This window comes from Notolepis coatsorum (genome assembly GCF_963971535.1).
Source record: "Notolepis coatsorum genome assembly, chromosome: 4".
In the NCBI taxonomy this organism is placed as follows: domain Eukaryota; kingdom Metazoa; phylum Chordata; class Actinopteri; order Aulopiformes; family Paralepididae; genus Notolepis; species Notolepis coatsorum.
Genome location: NC_140168.1, coordinates 23,674,999 through 23,691,550, shown reverse-complemented (window position 1 = coordinate 23,691,550; position 16,552 = coordinate 23,674,999). Strand labels below are relative to the sequence as shown.

Below are 16,552 nucleotides of genomic sequence, written 5' to 3'. Positions count from 1 at the left end.
AAGTTTCCAATGTCTAATTTGAAGCAGGAGCTTCCTTCACCGTCAACTCAAAATCTACAAATGAACTGCAACTCGCTTTTTAAATGTAAAGCATTCTTTCTCAGTTAATCAGTTGGATATGACCATATAACACGTTTTTCAATATTTGAAATTAAGTTGAAAGAGCACAACCATGGGAGCAAGATCACAATTAACATTTTAGATTCAACACAATGTCACTATTTTTATTGAACACCAATACCTTCATCCTAAAGCAAACACCTACGAGAGACGTCACCGATCGACAAGAATGAAACAAAGGCATTTTCCATTCAAACAAAATAAGTTTATTTAACTTTTTCTCTGTATAATTTTATTATAATAAGACACTTCTCTGCTTGTACATTGCTCCCTTGAACTTAAAAAATGGCAATAACATTTGTTTGTGGGAATGTAAGTTGGGGTAGACAAAACTTATACATACCAATATACATACATGTGTGTATATTACGGTTTCATTAATAAACCATAAAAGCTAGAACAGCTCGAACCACTCCAGGTACCTTGGTAATGCTGGAAATATAGTACAATCTTTGAATATTTCAAGAATACTGCGCCGGGTTGCCCTGGTTGTAGTGATGATGGTGCTGGGGGTGGATCTGCGCCGGGTTGCCCTGGTTGTAGTGATGATGGTGGTGGCTGTTTGCATTGCCATGGTTGCTGTTGTTGTTGGCGGCTGTGGTAACACTGTGGTTGGCGTTCGGGGCGTTGCCCGCGGAGGGAGCAGAGTTGGGCGCCCCCCCGTCAATGTGCTGGCCCGAATTCAGGGAGGGAGAGGAAGGTCTTCCTTCCCCGATCACCCCCACACCGCCGTTGATGCGAGCAGCATTTTCTCGCTCCTTCAACCGCCGGAAGCGGGGCGGCTTGTCCTGCTTGTACTGAGAGCGCCCGTGGCGCCGGCGTCTAGGAGGACCACTGGGGGGGAACCCCCGACCACCGGAGAGGGGGAGCGCGTTGGGACAGCCAGAGTTTGACATGGAGTTGGTGGAAGACTGCGGAGTCACGACCCCTCCGTTTTCAGCGGCGCCCTGTGTGGGGGCGCTGGACTGAGGGGGGTTGGCCCCCTGACTCTGGGCTTGGCCTCCGTCGGCCGCCTTGTCCTTAATCAGCATGGGCTGATTCTCACAGTAGACTCTGGGGCAATAACCAGAGTCGCCATGCCGATACTTCTCCAACTAAAAGAGACACAGGGGGGGTGGGGGGGGGGGGGGGCAAAGACAATCAATACTTCTCATCTTTCAAATCTCTGCTCTTATACAGACAGACGAACTCAACAGAGGGGGCAACTCAAGACCGTACTTGCCCCCATTTCCTCTTCAAAGCAGACACAGATAATCACAATGATCTCTCTGACCAGTCTCTAGTGGCCAAGACACCAGTGGGGATATATTTATGAAGTGGTGTGGTCATCCTCCTCCTGTCGCTATAGACTAGTAGACTCGAAGATAGATAGGTGCAATTTCAGTGACCTTTTCCAAGTTTACAATGGAGAGATTCAGACTCCATTAATTTCTCTGTAATGTATGCAAGCTTAATTTCCTCACAACAAACTGAGATTCAATTCAATTCTATATTTATTTTTATATTAAAAAATTTCTATATTTATCCTTACCCTAAGTTGTACCTGATCCCATTGCTGCATTGTACCTCACTATGAGGGCCGACCTTCCACTCTACTGGTTAAAGTTGCTTACCCGTGAGTAGTACGTTTGTTGATAAAAGAAAAATAATGTCCACAGCCGCTCCAGTGTAAAACAAAGATATCCAAATGGTTTATTTCTCTTCCACAGCGAAGTCTTTCTTTACAGAAGTGGTCCTAAAGCAATTTTCCTAAATATTCATGTTACTACTACAAGGTAAGAAAACTGTATTTTCCCAGTCTCCAAAATCACAGCCGACTCGACACATGAAAATTCTTCCACACTGGAAAGCCGTAAATCAACTTGCCGGCTCTTTCCACAGCAAACCGGTTGGCTTGGCACCTTGGTTGACAAATGTTCTAGAATGTTTGATTATGACATCATACTGTGACATCACAAATGTTCTAGAATGTTCTATTATGACAAATAAGATGGTTCAATGACTTTATCTAAATCCAATCAATATTCCTAATGCCGTTTCAATGTAAGGTTATACAAATAAACATATAAACATTCATATAATATAATAACCTAAATATATAGCTTTGGCTCCTACACTCACTGTTAATCTTTTACTCTACTTGTATATATGTATATTGATTGACTGAACACTTTGTTTACGTACTCTTGACTTTGTCCACTTATTTAACCTAGAAAGATCATTGAGAGCAAGCTCTCATTCACAATGATGTTGAGAATATACAGCATATATATATTTATACAATGGCATGCAAATGTCTCGATTCTGATGGCTGAAACAGGCAAGTTAGACGTGATTATTTCTTATAACCCACGCTTGTGATCCCAGAACCCGCCCACAACCGAATTACAATCACTCCGCCAGTTCGACTTTATCATAGGAAAAACCAAGATGGCGGACAATAATCTTTACGAATGGATGTGTTGAAAGCGTCATAACGACTAATTCAAAAACGATTCTGTCACGTAGAATGTGTTAGTTACTTACACAATGTTGGATTATGTAATTGGTGGGTCATGAGTCGTTGTGGAACAAAATAAATATCGCGCAAAGTCTGTTGTTAGATGCCATTCGTCAAAAGGATAAAATTTCCAATCAATCAATCAATCAAGCATGCTTTGAAGCAACCTATCAAAATATAAATCGAGGGAGATTATGTCTGTCACTGGCCATAGATGTGAGTCTTCCCTGCAATCCTATTGGACCCCAAAGACAGGCTAAATTATAGCCATGTTCTCGCTGGCTCATCTGCGCAAAAGCGCACTGCAGAAGGTGCAGAAGGTTCTGAGAATTCTGTTCCAGCTAAGAGGCAAAATAACGACCCAGTAGGGCTGAACGATTAATCGATTTTAAATCGAAATTTGGAATGATGCAATTATCAAATCACAAAAAAAAAAAGTCGCAATATATATATTTATATATTTTTATTCTTTTTCTTTTTTTCTTTAACCAGGAAGTCCTATTGAGATACAAGATCGGTTTGGGAGAGGGAGGTAAGGGGTGTTAGATTGTGTGTTGTGAAGTTTAGACTTCAGAGAGGGAGAGTAAAGTACAGGAAAAAAAGGTACCGTTGGGTACCGGTATCGTTGGGTACCAGGGTAAAAAGAAACATTTTCGGGCTGGTTAAAAAAAAATATTATAATCGCAAATTTAATCGCAATCGCAATATCCGTCAGAAAAATCGCAATTAGATTATTTTCACAAACTGCACTATAACCGGGAATGTTACCATCAATGTAAATAAACCATAATCACCCTACAAAAACAGTAGTGTATTTGTAAATCTGGTATGTCATAAATGTCTAGATGTAGCAGTCCTGTCTATCTGTATGTCATATATGTTATGATGAATTGAAAATGGGGGACCCTGATGTAAACAAGACGAAAGTCTTTCTCTGGTCTGCATCCCCTTAACAATTGTGTGTATTGAGCTGTACTGTACCCATTCTGCAATCTGGTAATAAAATGTTCAATCAATCAATCATTCCAATAACAACCGCTAACTTCATAATTCATCTGTATAGCAACCGAATCACGGATTTCGTCGAGCAGGTAATAATGCAGGTAGCATTATGTCGGAAAAAATTCAATGAAATAAACAAATGTGAATTAAAGAAGTTAAAACGAAGTTTAGCCTATTCAATTGTTTAAAAAGCCTATAGCCAATGACGTCTTTTAACGCGACTGGCGAGGACTGCGAGGAGGGGGAATTGAATTGCAACCGTGTACAAGGAAAACTAACCTGACTGCATAAACGCAACATCCATTATGCTTCAATTAATGTGTGTTTATTGTATAGCAATAAGGTTGGATGAATTCGGCAATTGTATAAGCACTGTCTATCTGTAATCAAATTTCAATCAATCAATCCCATAACACACGCTGACAGATGGAATGCCTTGAAACAGCGCTGCTCACGGAGGCAACGTCTCTCTTTTTTTTTTCTTTTTTTTTTAACTACTTTTTCTGCGGATGGTTGTCAATAAATCTTCAATTAATGTGTGTTTATTGTATAGCAATAAGGTTGGATGAATGCGCCAGTTGTATAAAAGCCATTACAATTAATGTGTGTTTATTGTATAGCAATAAGGTTGGATGAATGCGCCAGTTGTATAAAAGCCATTCTAACGACCACCCCTAGGCATGGTCTAATTCTCATAACCCACTCCTGCGCGTGATGTAATGCTTAAATATATAAAATAAAAACAAGAAAAGTCAGTTAATAAAAAAAGCAAATGCGGGGCGGCTAGGTGGTGCAGTGGGCAAGGCGCTCACCACCAATGCAGGAGACGCTGGGTTCGAGCCCAGCTCTCCGCATTGCTATCAGCTTGGCTGGTCGTTCATACTAATACAATTGGCAGTATTAGGGGGTGGGAAGCTGATGGGTGGGGATCGTTTTAATCGTTATTTCTTTTATTAGCGATATCCATTCATTTTCATCCATCCAACCTGATGTTATCATTGGGAATGGGTCTGAGCTCGCAAAAGGGCAAATACCGCCGCCCATCGTCTCCCGGATGGTATTGCACATCATTGGATTGGATTGACTGGGAATGTGCATCGAAAAAATAACTCCGGTCCGGGTCTTGCTTCTCGGGCATGCAGTATCGTGTTACCAGATTGACTGAGGACCCTCAGAGCAGCGTCGATTATGTGTTTCGGACTATAGCGTTGGATCAATAAACGCGATCGATATTTGGAATGGCGATCAGGAATTTTTGCAGAACATCTGATGTGAGGTAAGGAATTTATGTTACGAGTCTTGGGGTAATCAGATGTTCCTATCACCGCCATCGCAGCGTGTGTGCGTGTGACGTTAGCGCTGACCAGGTCATGGATAATCGATTTTTCAGCCCGCTTCTCTAGCGTGCATAAGGACACAAATACTATCGATAATCTAGCGTTTATTTGAAAACTATTAATAAATCAGCCGAAAAATGACGTGTTTTGTGTATTCCACTAAAGAGCTATTATCGCGGATTTCTCTGGAATTACTAGAACTCTCCAAAACTATACTCGTATTCAAAACGGTATAAAACGGAAGTGTACTGATGAAAAAACAATCCGTTTCGTACATGTTGACTGCAAGCAAGTCATTGATAAGCGACGGGTGTATTAGACCCATAGCCATAATTTAAGATATAGTTTAAGCGTTCGCAAATTTCCCCATCCTCCCATTGACTAAAGCGCTGGCAAGGAACGGCCTATTTGGGCATGGCTCTGAATGTGTTAAGAGAGGAACCGGAATGGAACCAGGAATCTTCCAACCACTCTACCTTCTGAGCCACTGCCGCACCTAGTACTATAACCATCAACTGGTGATACATACGATCTGAGGGCTGAGTGATATGCAGGATCTCTAAGGGCTTAAGATAGAGCACTGGCTTAGTGGCCTTGTGACAACAGGCGTGTTCGAGATTGGCGAGGCGGATGCAGATCTGCGCAGGTTTTACTACGGCCTCGCCAAGCGCGTTGCATGCCGGTTAGAATGTTGTCCGACTTGCTCTGGAAATCTGACGAGGCAAGGCGCGGAACTCTCGCGGGAGCGAGCCACGCACAGCCTTCAGAGCGAGACTCCACACTCCACAGTACCTCTCACCCGACTGCTCCACGCAAATCCATGATGGGGAACGACTTGCTATCGTTGCACAAAGGGCCTATTGGCTCAGAAAAGTTGTCACCTGGTTGTCACCACCAGCCACGCCCACAAGAGGAAGTTATGAGATGTTTGATTGATTGATTGATTGAAAACTGTATTACAGTACGGGTCCCGTCTGCGTGAATATTAAAGGCAACCTACTTGTGTTCAGCTTTTCTCTGATTGGCCACGACCCCCCGCCCCCTTTTGCCGCGAACGTGGCAGCAGAGGTCCCTGCAAGGTCCCAAATTAAATGAATGAAGCGCGCAGCGAACGTGGCAGCATAAGAGCTGCTGACTGATTAACTCGAAACTAATAATAAGCGCTCTTTATTTCGCTTCCATTCATTTTGGGGACGATGTTCAAATATCATACTTCTGAAGTATAAACAAACTATTATTATTTCGCCCGTTGGAGGCTGCTGACTGATTAATAATAAGCTCTCTTTATTTCGCTTCCATTCATTTTGGGGACGATGTTCAAATATCTGGCTTGCACGTTGGCACAAAAGCTTGCACGTTGGCGGCAGGGTCCATCGCGAATTAGTTAGTTATATTAGTATATTAGTATTAGTATATTAGTTAGTTATATGGCGGCGTTAAGTGATGCGGCATTAACCAACAACATTAACCAACAACGAGGCACAACGAGGCATTGAGGCATTAACCAACGAGCACCTCTCAAGAGCACCTGGGGGAGCCTCATGCGCGGCCGCGGTCACTCTCTGCCGCGTCCTCTCTGACAACACACAGAGCGGCGCGCGCGCGGCGCGAATAAGGGCATGTGCTAGGGCGGTCACGTGGCCGTGTGGCCAATCAGGGAAACGCTGAACGAAAAGCTGAACACAAGTAGGTTGCCTTTAATATTCACACGTCCCGCGTACCCGTCTATCAGATATATTTATTATTATTGGATACAGGAGTTTGGGTACCAAGAGCTTCCTCAAATAACGTTATGCGTTATCATCATATCATCATGATGAACTTCAAGCTGCCAGACACCAAATTTTTTTTATCAGAGTAATGAATGCTGTCTTAATAACCATCTCTGCAATGGAGTTTATATCAAAATAACAATATATCAACCCCCCTGAACAAATGGTGATTGCTTCTTCAAGTCAATTCTACAGACGGACTGTTTCTATCATCGGAATTAAATAATTATAATGATAATAAATACGACAATTACGTTTTGCATTTATAGTCATGACAAGACCGAAGCAGACTACAAAGAGTGACACGTTCAGCCGAACGCACAATTGGAGGGGGGCTCCCCACCCTCCAGAACATTTACAACAAGCGTTGCAAGGGCAAGGCTAAGAGAATCATTAAAGACTCCAGTCACCCGAACAACTGCCTCTTTGAACTGCTGCGGTCAGGCAAGCGATACCGGAGTCTCAAGGCGAGCACAGAAAGACTCAGAAGAAGCTTCTATCCCCAGGCCATCAGGCTGCTAAACGAACAATGAACACTACACAACAACAACCACCAAACGCACATAGCACACACATCCACACGCACACACTCACTTTAAACAAACACACTGTAGCACCCACTCCACACACTTTATAGCACACACCCACTTTAAACAAACACACTGTAGCACCCACTACCCACACTTTATATTTATTGATGAAGGATTGCACTACAACTCGTACACCTTACTGTAAATTGTACCTAAATTGTACCTCATCCCATTTCTGCTTTGCACTATATAGTACTGTACATTAGTACACTGCATAGTATTGTATATTATATGGTAACTCAGAACATTGTACATATGTCTATACCGAACACTGTGACCTCATTTTCTTCTTCTAAATTACATGCTATACTATGTTATTTGATACTATCTTGTCTAGCACAGTCTCTGGAGCGTAACAGTAAGAAGCATTTTGTATGAAAGTATTCTGTACTTCTGTATGACAACTATTAAAGAAACTTGACTCAATGAGCAATCTGAGCATTACCGCTCTATGTACAGTATAAGCCGTCTGCTCTCAGTTAACCCAATCGCTAGATAGATTAACGAATTCCATATAAATCTATAGTTCATTAACGATGCAGCAGCTGAGCAGATACTGTATCCCGCACACACACACACGCGTCGTCTGTTTTGCCTCAATATATACTGTATATATAATTCTGTTTTGCCTCAATATACACAGTATACATATATATATTGATGCAAAACAGAATTATTCAGCAGTGTGTTGTGTGTGCGTGCTCGCTGCGGTGGTCAGGAGCGCGCAACAAGATGGTATACATTATGGTATATGAATAGTATATTCCACTATAGCAGGTATATGGTGTGCTGTACATTTGAATCTGATCTAATTTTGCACACGGCCATCGCATTATAATGAGCTGGACAGGTGTGTATGTGTGTGTGGTAACGTGAACGCGTATCTGCCATGCGAGACTAGGCGAGAGGCTGTTGTCAAATCTGAAGTGTCCGACATTCTGACTCCTCCCCCGGCTTCACTCGGCTACTCTCATCTACTTTCGAGGCGAGCCAAAATCAATCTCGAACACGCCTAACATCTCCATTACCTACCATCTGTGCAATGCCTCGGTTGGTGAGGATGTAGCGTGCGTGGATCAGGCCATACAGCATCTCAGCCGCCTGCTCTATAAGATCGCTCTGGTTGGGATTGTCCTCCAGTTCCTCATCTGAGAACACAGACAGACAGGAAGGGAAGTAACTAAGGAAGACATTTATAAAAAAAAAAAAAAAATCTTTTCCCCCCCTCCTTTTTCCGTTTTCTCCCATCCCAATGTTAGTCATTATGACAATTCCCAATCCCCTTCCTGGTTGTTGCGCACATACCCCCCCTACCGTCGGTCCGGGAGGGCCGGAGACTATCACATGCTTCCTCCGACACATGTGTAGCCAGCCCACCGCTTCTTTTCACCTGGCAGCGTGGACTCTCACTGGGAGAGTGTAACGTGTGGAAGGTCACACTACCTCCCCCAGATCCTTCCCTCGCTGTGCAGACGCCCCGACCGAACTGTAGGAGTCGCTGTTTACAACGACCAGGACCCACCCTCACCGGCTTCCCACCCACTGACAATTGTGTCAACACGGACAACCGACCAAGCCGGAGGTACCGCTGGCAGTTGGATTCGATCCCACTGTCTCTGCGGTGGTAGACAGATGCTTAGTCCGCTGCGCTACCCCGGCCGTCCAGGGAAGTAAGACATTTCTGTTAAGTTTCCCAAACATCTATTTTTTTTCCCTGATAAGAGTGTACGATAACTAGCACCAATGGATTCACTTAGTTGATTATGTGCGTGGTCAAATCCTCTTGGTTGATACAGATTTAGTGTTAAAACATGGCTAATTAAATACAATTTAACTTAGGAGTTCAGTAGATGACTTTATGTGCTCTGGCCAGGAGACTAGGTCAAGCACCCTCCTCAATCTGTGGGATCACCTTATAAGCTATCTGGGAGGAATATAATAAATAAATATTTATTTAGTTTATATTTATAATAATTAGTCTATTTGACTGCATGTACTGATTCAAGAGAGGACACACATTCATATACATTTAAATAGAGTTTCACTAATATTAATTTATCTAAATAGTACTTCTCAGTTTGCAGTTTTTCATGCCAACTACTGGCCCATTATAAAGACAATTACAGGAGTAAGTACATCAATTGCTTAGGCCATGCAAAATAAATGGTTTGGTTCCGGTTGCCGACCGACCCTGCCGATTTAGGTGTGACCCAAATTTATTTTATGAGTAAAAAAAATTAAAAAAAAGTTTAAAAAAATTAAATTAAATAAATTTTTTGAATACAGTTTAGTTAAATCTTAGTCAAAAAGTGCAGTCCATGTCAATAATGAGAATATATAAAAAGCAAGTATTTCACAATATTTGCACAGCTCTCTGACGTCAGGCTATTTAGTGAGTAGTAGGGGTGGCATTTTTAATACTACTACCTTTGTACATTGTACTTTTGTAGTACAGTGTCTTTGTATTTTAACCTTTAGTATTATGGATATTAAACATGCTGGCAGAGTACATGCATTTTTTATTAAATAAAGAAATTCCCTATCCATAGTCGCCGTGGGAAAAAAATTAATAAAAAATTAAATAAATTCCCTACCTACCCATGGCCTTAACTGACAACCAACAGGAACCAAACAATTAATTTGGTTAGGCCTTACTTGTTTTTCAAAATGTGAAATAAATTAGCTCACATGAAAGGGGCGTGTCGAGAAGGGGAGAAACAAAGGGTTTTTGGGATTCAAACTTTGGCAGGGTTTTTTGACCAGACGTTCAAACCATCGTTTTTAATGATGCAAAAAATTTGCTCCTACATTTTTTCCCTGGTTCAGTACTGTAGTCTCGACTTTAGGCACATTTACGCATATAACGTAGAACATATGCGCATATTGTTGCGGTTGCGGTTATTAAAAGTAGTAGTACTTACTTACTGGTCACGGGAGGCTTCAATAACATTTGGATGGTAATCCATTTTGTGAATCAATTTGTCGAAACAACATCTTTGTTGGCCGACGGCTCCTGCTATCTTAACGTTAGCAAGCTAAACGTGCATAACATACCTGTGTAACGTTAACCTGTTCCACCCGTGGTGAAAATCCGCCTAAAATATATACCTAGGTAAATGGAATATTGATCCACTTCTACAAGGGCTATTTGCATATTCTTGGTATCTAGGTACATCTATGGACCTCAGGGAATGTATTCACAGTGTCAGAAATATTGTGTCTATTACTAGGCTTGCTTAAATTGTGATGAAACAAAGGAGAATATGAATTATGATTTTTCTTTGCATCTTTGACAGTGAATAACACCATGTTAATAATGACCAAACATAAAAAACTGCCACTGATCTCGTTCAGTACCTTCTTGAGATCATGTGTACAAAAGATCTAAGGGAATTAATAAAGGGAAGATGATTAAACAGAAGGTTCTGTAGATACAGTACTGAATTCTCATCTGGACCAATGCAATTTGAAATATTATTATAGAATATAGAATAGGAGGCTTATAAATTACCTTATTATAGCCAACAAGAACAGATAATGATATCTACTGTAATTTACTGTAGTTTTTTATTTTCACCACAGTGCAACCATTTTGGAACTAATTTCAGATCTAATTGTTGCTACATGCTAACAATAGGGAGGAGAAACTAACTGCGTTTCAATATTTGTCAAAAACTTTACCTTTTGTGGCTTATTATCGCGAATAATAACAGTTATTGATATTATTCATTCAGAACGCTGAACTTTGAACCCCCATAGTATCTGCCAGGAAGTGTAGTTCGGCAAAATTCACTGGGATATTGACAACCATACTGGGTAATCTACATTGGAGGTGGTTGGGGGGGGGGGGGGGGCACACTGTATATACAAGCAAAACTGTACATTGAGGGGGGGGGAGACACTGTACAAACAAACAAAATTGTACATTGGACTATTGACAAAACCATACTAGGTAAATGACTGTACATTGGAGGGGGTTGGGTTAGGATATTTACAGGGGCCAGTGTTGAATTGCAGTCTCCCGTAGGTGTCCCTTGAGAGAGGTTTTGAAAGTGGGTAGTGATCCACATTCCTTTACAGCTTTGGGTAGGGCGTTCCACATTGATGTGGCATAATTGCGAAACGTGTTTAGTCCCTTATTTGAGCCGAATCTGGGTTTAACATGATTTGTGGAGCTCCCTCTGGTGTTGTGATCGTGGTATTCACTGACCTTTGGGAAGTATTTTGACATGTACATGGGTACCTTGGTCGTGTAGTGTATCTTGTAGACCAGGCCCATTGCAAGTTGCTGTACTCTGTCGTCTACTCTAAGCCATCCTAGGTTGTCAAAGTGGGCAGGGGTGAGGTGGGTTCTAGGAGTAAGGTCAAGCAGTAGTCTGACCAGTTTGTTTTGAGATGTTTGTAATTTTGTTTTTAGCGCCTTTGAGGTGCTTTGGTACCATGAGGTGCAAGCATAGTCGTAGTACCCCTGAATGAGTGCTCCTGCCAGAGTCTTCAGGGTATTCTTGTTTACCAGAGAGGAGATCCGGTACAAGAATCGAGTTCGTTGGTTGACTTTTTTTATTACATTGGATGCTGTTGTGGAAAATGTGTATGGGGTGGACTAGTTTAATATAGGTCAACTAGCAGTGCTGAAAGACGGTCTGGCTGACGTTCTTAAAACAACTTGGACAGATGGACATTTCAGTACGGCACGTTGTGTGCTTGTAATCTCGTACATCGTATCGCTTTCATATCTTGTTCTTTTCTCTCTTTCATACATACACAGCACACACACACAGACACAGCACACACACACAGACACACGGACACACACATACACAGCACACACACACAGACACAGCACACACACACAGACACACAGACACACACAGTCACACAGACACACACAGTCGCACAGACATACACACCGACACACACACACACACACACACATTCCCTGTAACAATACACACATACAATACACATACGTCTGTACGCAGACGCACACACACACAGACACACACACACATACACACACACACACACACACACACATCTCACTCTCTCTTCAATGTTCTTAATGTTTTACATCATATCGTGTGTGTACATCATATCTTGTTTATCTCTCTTCATGTTCTTAATGTTCTTATCTCTCTCCGATGTTAAATCTACGTATCATCTTAATGTACGTCATGTCAGATCTGACATGATATGATACGTCATCATATCTGTCATGGGGGGGCAGGACTGAGAGGGGATTTAGGGGACAAGCAGAGGGATTGGGGGGGAGAGTGTTTTTTGTTCAAGCTGTGGTGATTCTCTGCTCGATCCATAGCTTTTGCTGTTAAGAACTTCTTTTCCTAAATAAATTACCTACTTGTTACAATTGGAAATATCGTCTCTTGCTGTGTTAAACAACCATCAGCCACAACATTTGGTGACCCTTGACCTGTAGATCGCTCCACCGGGCCTTTTCATACGGCCAGTTCCTGGAATCTCCCGTAAACATTCTGCCGGTTGTCGACAAAAAAGGTAAGCGTTGGGCTTGTTATATAAATATCCGTCAGAGTTTCTGCGGGAGGAAAAAGTGAGCTGGTTGTGTGAACTGGTTTTCTGGATGGACGGCTAAAAAGAACACGACTGATGAGGTGTTTACACTGGGGCGATTCCTCTTTTAACAGGCTATAAGTGCGCCACTAATCAATTTTAATTGCATGTTTTCCACCTCTGGTCAAATTTTTCTCCATCTCTTCAAACCTCTCCCCGACCCATTTCCCTGATTTCCTTACGACACTCTCCACATACACACATAACTGTGCCTTCTGTCCTCTGTAGATAAGACTCTCAATTTTCAAAACAAAAACCGGTACCGCTCTGCTGTTATTCAAAACACACTATCACAGCTTGTGAGGTTGTTGCTACAGAGAGGCTAGCTGTCCTACACACACACACACACACACACAGTCACACATACAATACACACACACACGCACACACACACAGTCACACACACGTACACACACACAGTCACACACACGCACACACACACAGTCACACACATAAACACACATACACAGTCACACACACACACACACACACACAGTCACACATACAATACAAACACACACACACACACATCTCACTAAATCTTTATCTCTCTCTCTCTCTTTCTTTCGTACATGTATAGAAGATAACTCATTCTGGGCGTAGAGCCAGCTAGCCAAGAGAGATAGCTCTCTCTCTCTCTCTCTCTCTCTCTCTCTCTCTCTCTCTCTCTCTCTCTCTCTCTCTCTCTCTCTCTCTCTCTCTCTCTCTCTCTCTCTCTCTCTCTCTCTCTCTCTCTCTCTCTCTCTCTCTCCTGGGTTTGCTGACCCCTGTTGGTGGGCCAAGGTGTAGCATACAGACTCATCACATCTCTTTCTCTCTTGGGTTTGCTGACCCCTGGTGGTAGAAAACACACACACACACAACCACACACACACACATACACAGTCACACACACACACACACAGTCACACATACAATACACACACACACACACACACACACACACACACACACACACACAATCACACACAAACACACACACACACCGACACACACACAGAAACACACACACACACAGTCACTACACACAGACACACACACACACACAGACACACACACACACACACACATTCCTGTGTCCCGGTAGACAGCGGGTTGTGACGCACACACACACCGACACACACACACACACACACACATTCCTGTGTCCCGGTAGACAGCGGGTTGTGACGCACACACACACAGTCACACACACACAGTCACACACACACACACACACAATCACACACAAACACACACACACACAGTCACACACACGACACACACACACACAGTCACTACACACAGACACACACACACACACACACACACACACAGTCACACACACACACAGACACACACACACACACACACACACATAGACACACACACACACACACACACATTCCTGTGTCCCGGTAGACAGCGGGTTGTGACGCACACACACACAGTCACACACACACAGTCACACACACACACACACACAATCACACACAAACACACACACAGTCACACACACGACACACACACACACAGTCACTACACACAGACACACACACACACACACACACACACACACAGTCACACACACACACAGACACACACACACACACACACACACACATAGACACACACACACACACACACACATTCCTGTGTCCCGGTAGACAGCGGGTTGTGACACACACACACACCGACACACACACACACACACATTCCTGTGTCCCGGTAGACAGCGGGTTGTGACGCACACACACACAGTCACACACACACGGTCACACACACACTCACACAGACAATCACACACAAACACACACACACACCGACACACACACAGAAACACACACACACACAGTCACTACACACAGACACACACACACACACAGACACACACACACACACACACATTCCTGTGTCCCGGTAGACAGCGGGTTGTGACGCACACACACACCGACACACACACACACACATTCCTGTGTCCCGGTAGACAGCGGGTTGTGACGCACACACACACAGTCACACACACACAGTCACACACACACACACACACAATCACACACAAACACACACACACACCGACATACACACATACACACACACACACAGACACACACACCGACATACACACACACACACACACACACACACACAGTCACACACAGACACACACACACCGAGTTGTAGTAGCGTTGTAGTGGTAGATCTAGGTTAACTGTGTCCTGGGGTAGAGTAGTGGTAGATCTAGGTTAACTGTGTCCTGGAGTAGAGTAGTAGTAGATCTAGGTTAACTGTGTCCTGGAGTAGAGTAGTAGTAGATCTAGGTTAACTGTGTCCTGGAGTAGAGTAGTAGTAGATCTAGGTTAACTGTGTCCTGGAGTGGTAGTTGTAGAGTAGTAGTAGTTGAAGTACAACCACACACACACATACACAACACAATAAACACACATACACACTAAACAACGATGCATACAGCAGAGGACATACTGTTAGACCGGAACCCGCTCATAAAGAACCTAATTCTTAAGGTTGGTGTCCGGTGGCAGAGGCGTACAAAGGCCGGGGACACAAAATGGCCTTCCGGAGGTACTTTTGATCTCGACGTATGCGAAGAGATGAATGTAATGATTCGTAACCACAAGCCAGGCGACAGCAGCAAAAAGAGGTTGAAAAAGAGGACAGAAGAGTTGGGGGTAATGAAGCTCTACGCCCAGAAGGGGAGAGCATACAGGCAGGAAGCTTTAGCGCTAAATCAGAGAGAGACGGATATAGGGAAACCAACATCCCCACCTTATGTCACGCAATTGCCGGTGGGCACTGTGACAATAAGAGGAGAATATGAGGAGACGGAATTAGGGACCCCCGCTAGGTCAGAAACCCCCGCTAGGTCAGAAACCTCCGCTAGATCAGAGACCTCCCTTAGGCGAGATACCCCCCCCAAACTGACCCCGCAGGATCTCTATCCGAAAGTCCTGGCGGCATATGGCGAGACAGTACGTCGGAAGTTGTATGATGCAGAGGAAGAGGAGGTAGAGAACCTGGGCAGGCAGAGGGAGGGAGTCGGGGGGAAGATAGAGGAAGAGGCCCGTCAAAATATGGCACAGCAGACATCAGGGAAACACGGGGCGTGTGGCCACACCAAACTGTTGACTGATGAGGAAGATGAGAACGACACGAAACCAGCACAGGAGAAAGGAAACATTACAGGAACCCTGACTTTCGCCCCTACATTCCTGGGAAGTGTGACAAGTACAGGCCAGTTTCCCCTGCTAATAAAGGGGAACGATATCTTTCACATGCCATGGTCACCTCTAGACATCGATGGCATAATAGCAAGACTACCGGACCTTTCAGAAGGAGCCTCCAGGTGGATCACGCAGTTTGAGGAAAATACGTCATCTTTTCTGCTAGCAGTGGGTGACGTCAAATCCCTGTTGACGCGCTTGCTAGGAATTGGTGCCTGCCGGGACATCATGGGTGATACATCGATGCGAGTGGCATGCGACACGCAGGCCCATGATGGAGACATATTCAACGCGCATAGAGCGGCGTTGTGGTACAAACTCAGGAATCAATATCCATCACGTATTAATCCGGCAAAACTGGCGGGCAACCCCATAATGGAGACGGAAGGGCCTGGCACCTATGTGAACAAAATACTGGAGT

At 43.6% G+C, this 16,552-nt stretch overlaps 1 protein-coding gene across 1 annotated transcript in view; it reads right to left on the bottom strand.

Moving 5' to 3' along the window:
- Positions 1 to 334: 334 nt before the first annotated feature.
- Positions 335 to 16,552, bottom strand: part of LOC311226972 (uncharacterized protein) — an 89,953-nt gene continuing 73,735 nt past the window's right edge. The window contains exons 3-4 of the mRNA XM_084312445.1: positions 8,354 to 8,469; positions 335 to 1,214 (exon numbers count right to left, since the gene is read on the bottom strand). Of these exons, the coding sequence (XP_084168571.1) occupies positions 582 to 1,214; positions 8,354 to 8,469 (749 nt within the window). The 3' untranslated portion in view covers positions 335 to 581. The remainder of the gene's footprint in view (positions 1,215 to 8,353; positions 8,470 to 16,552) is intronic.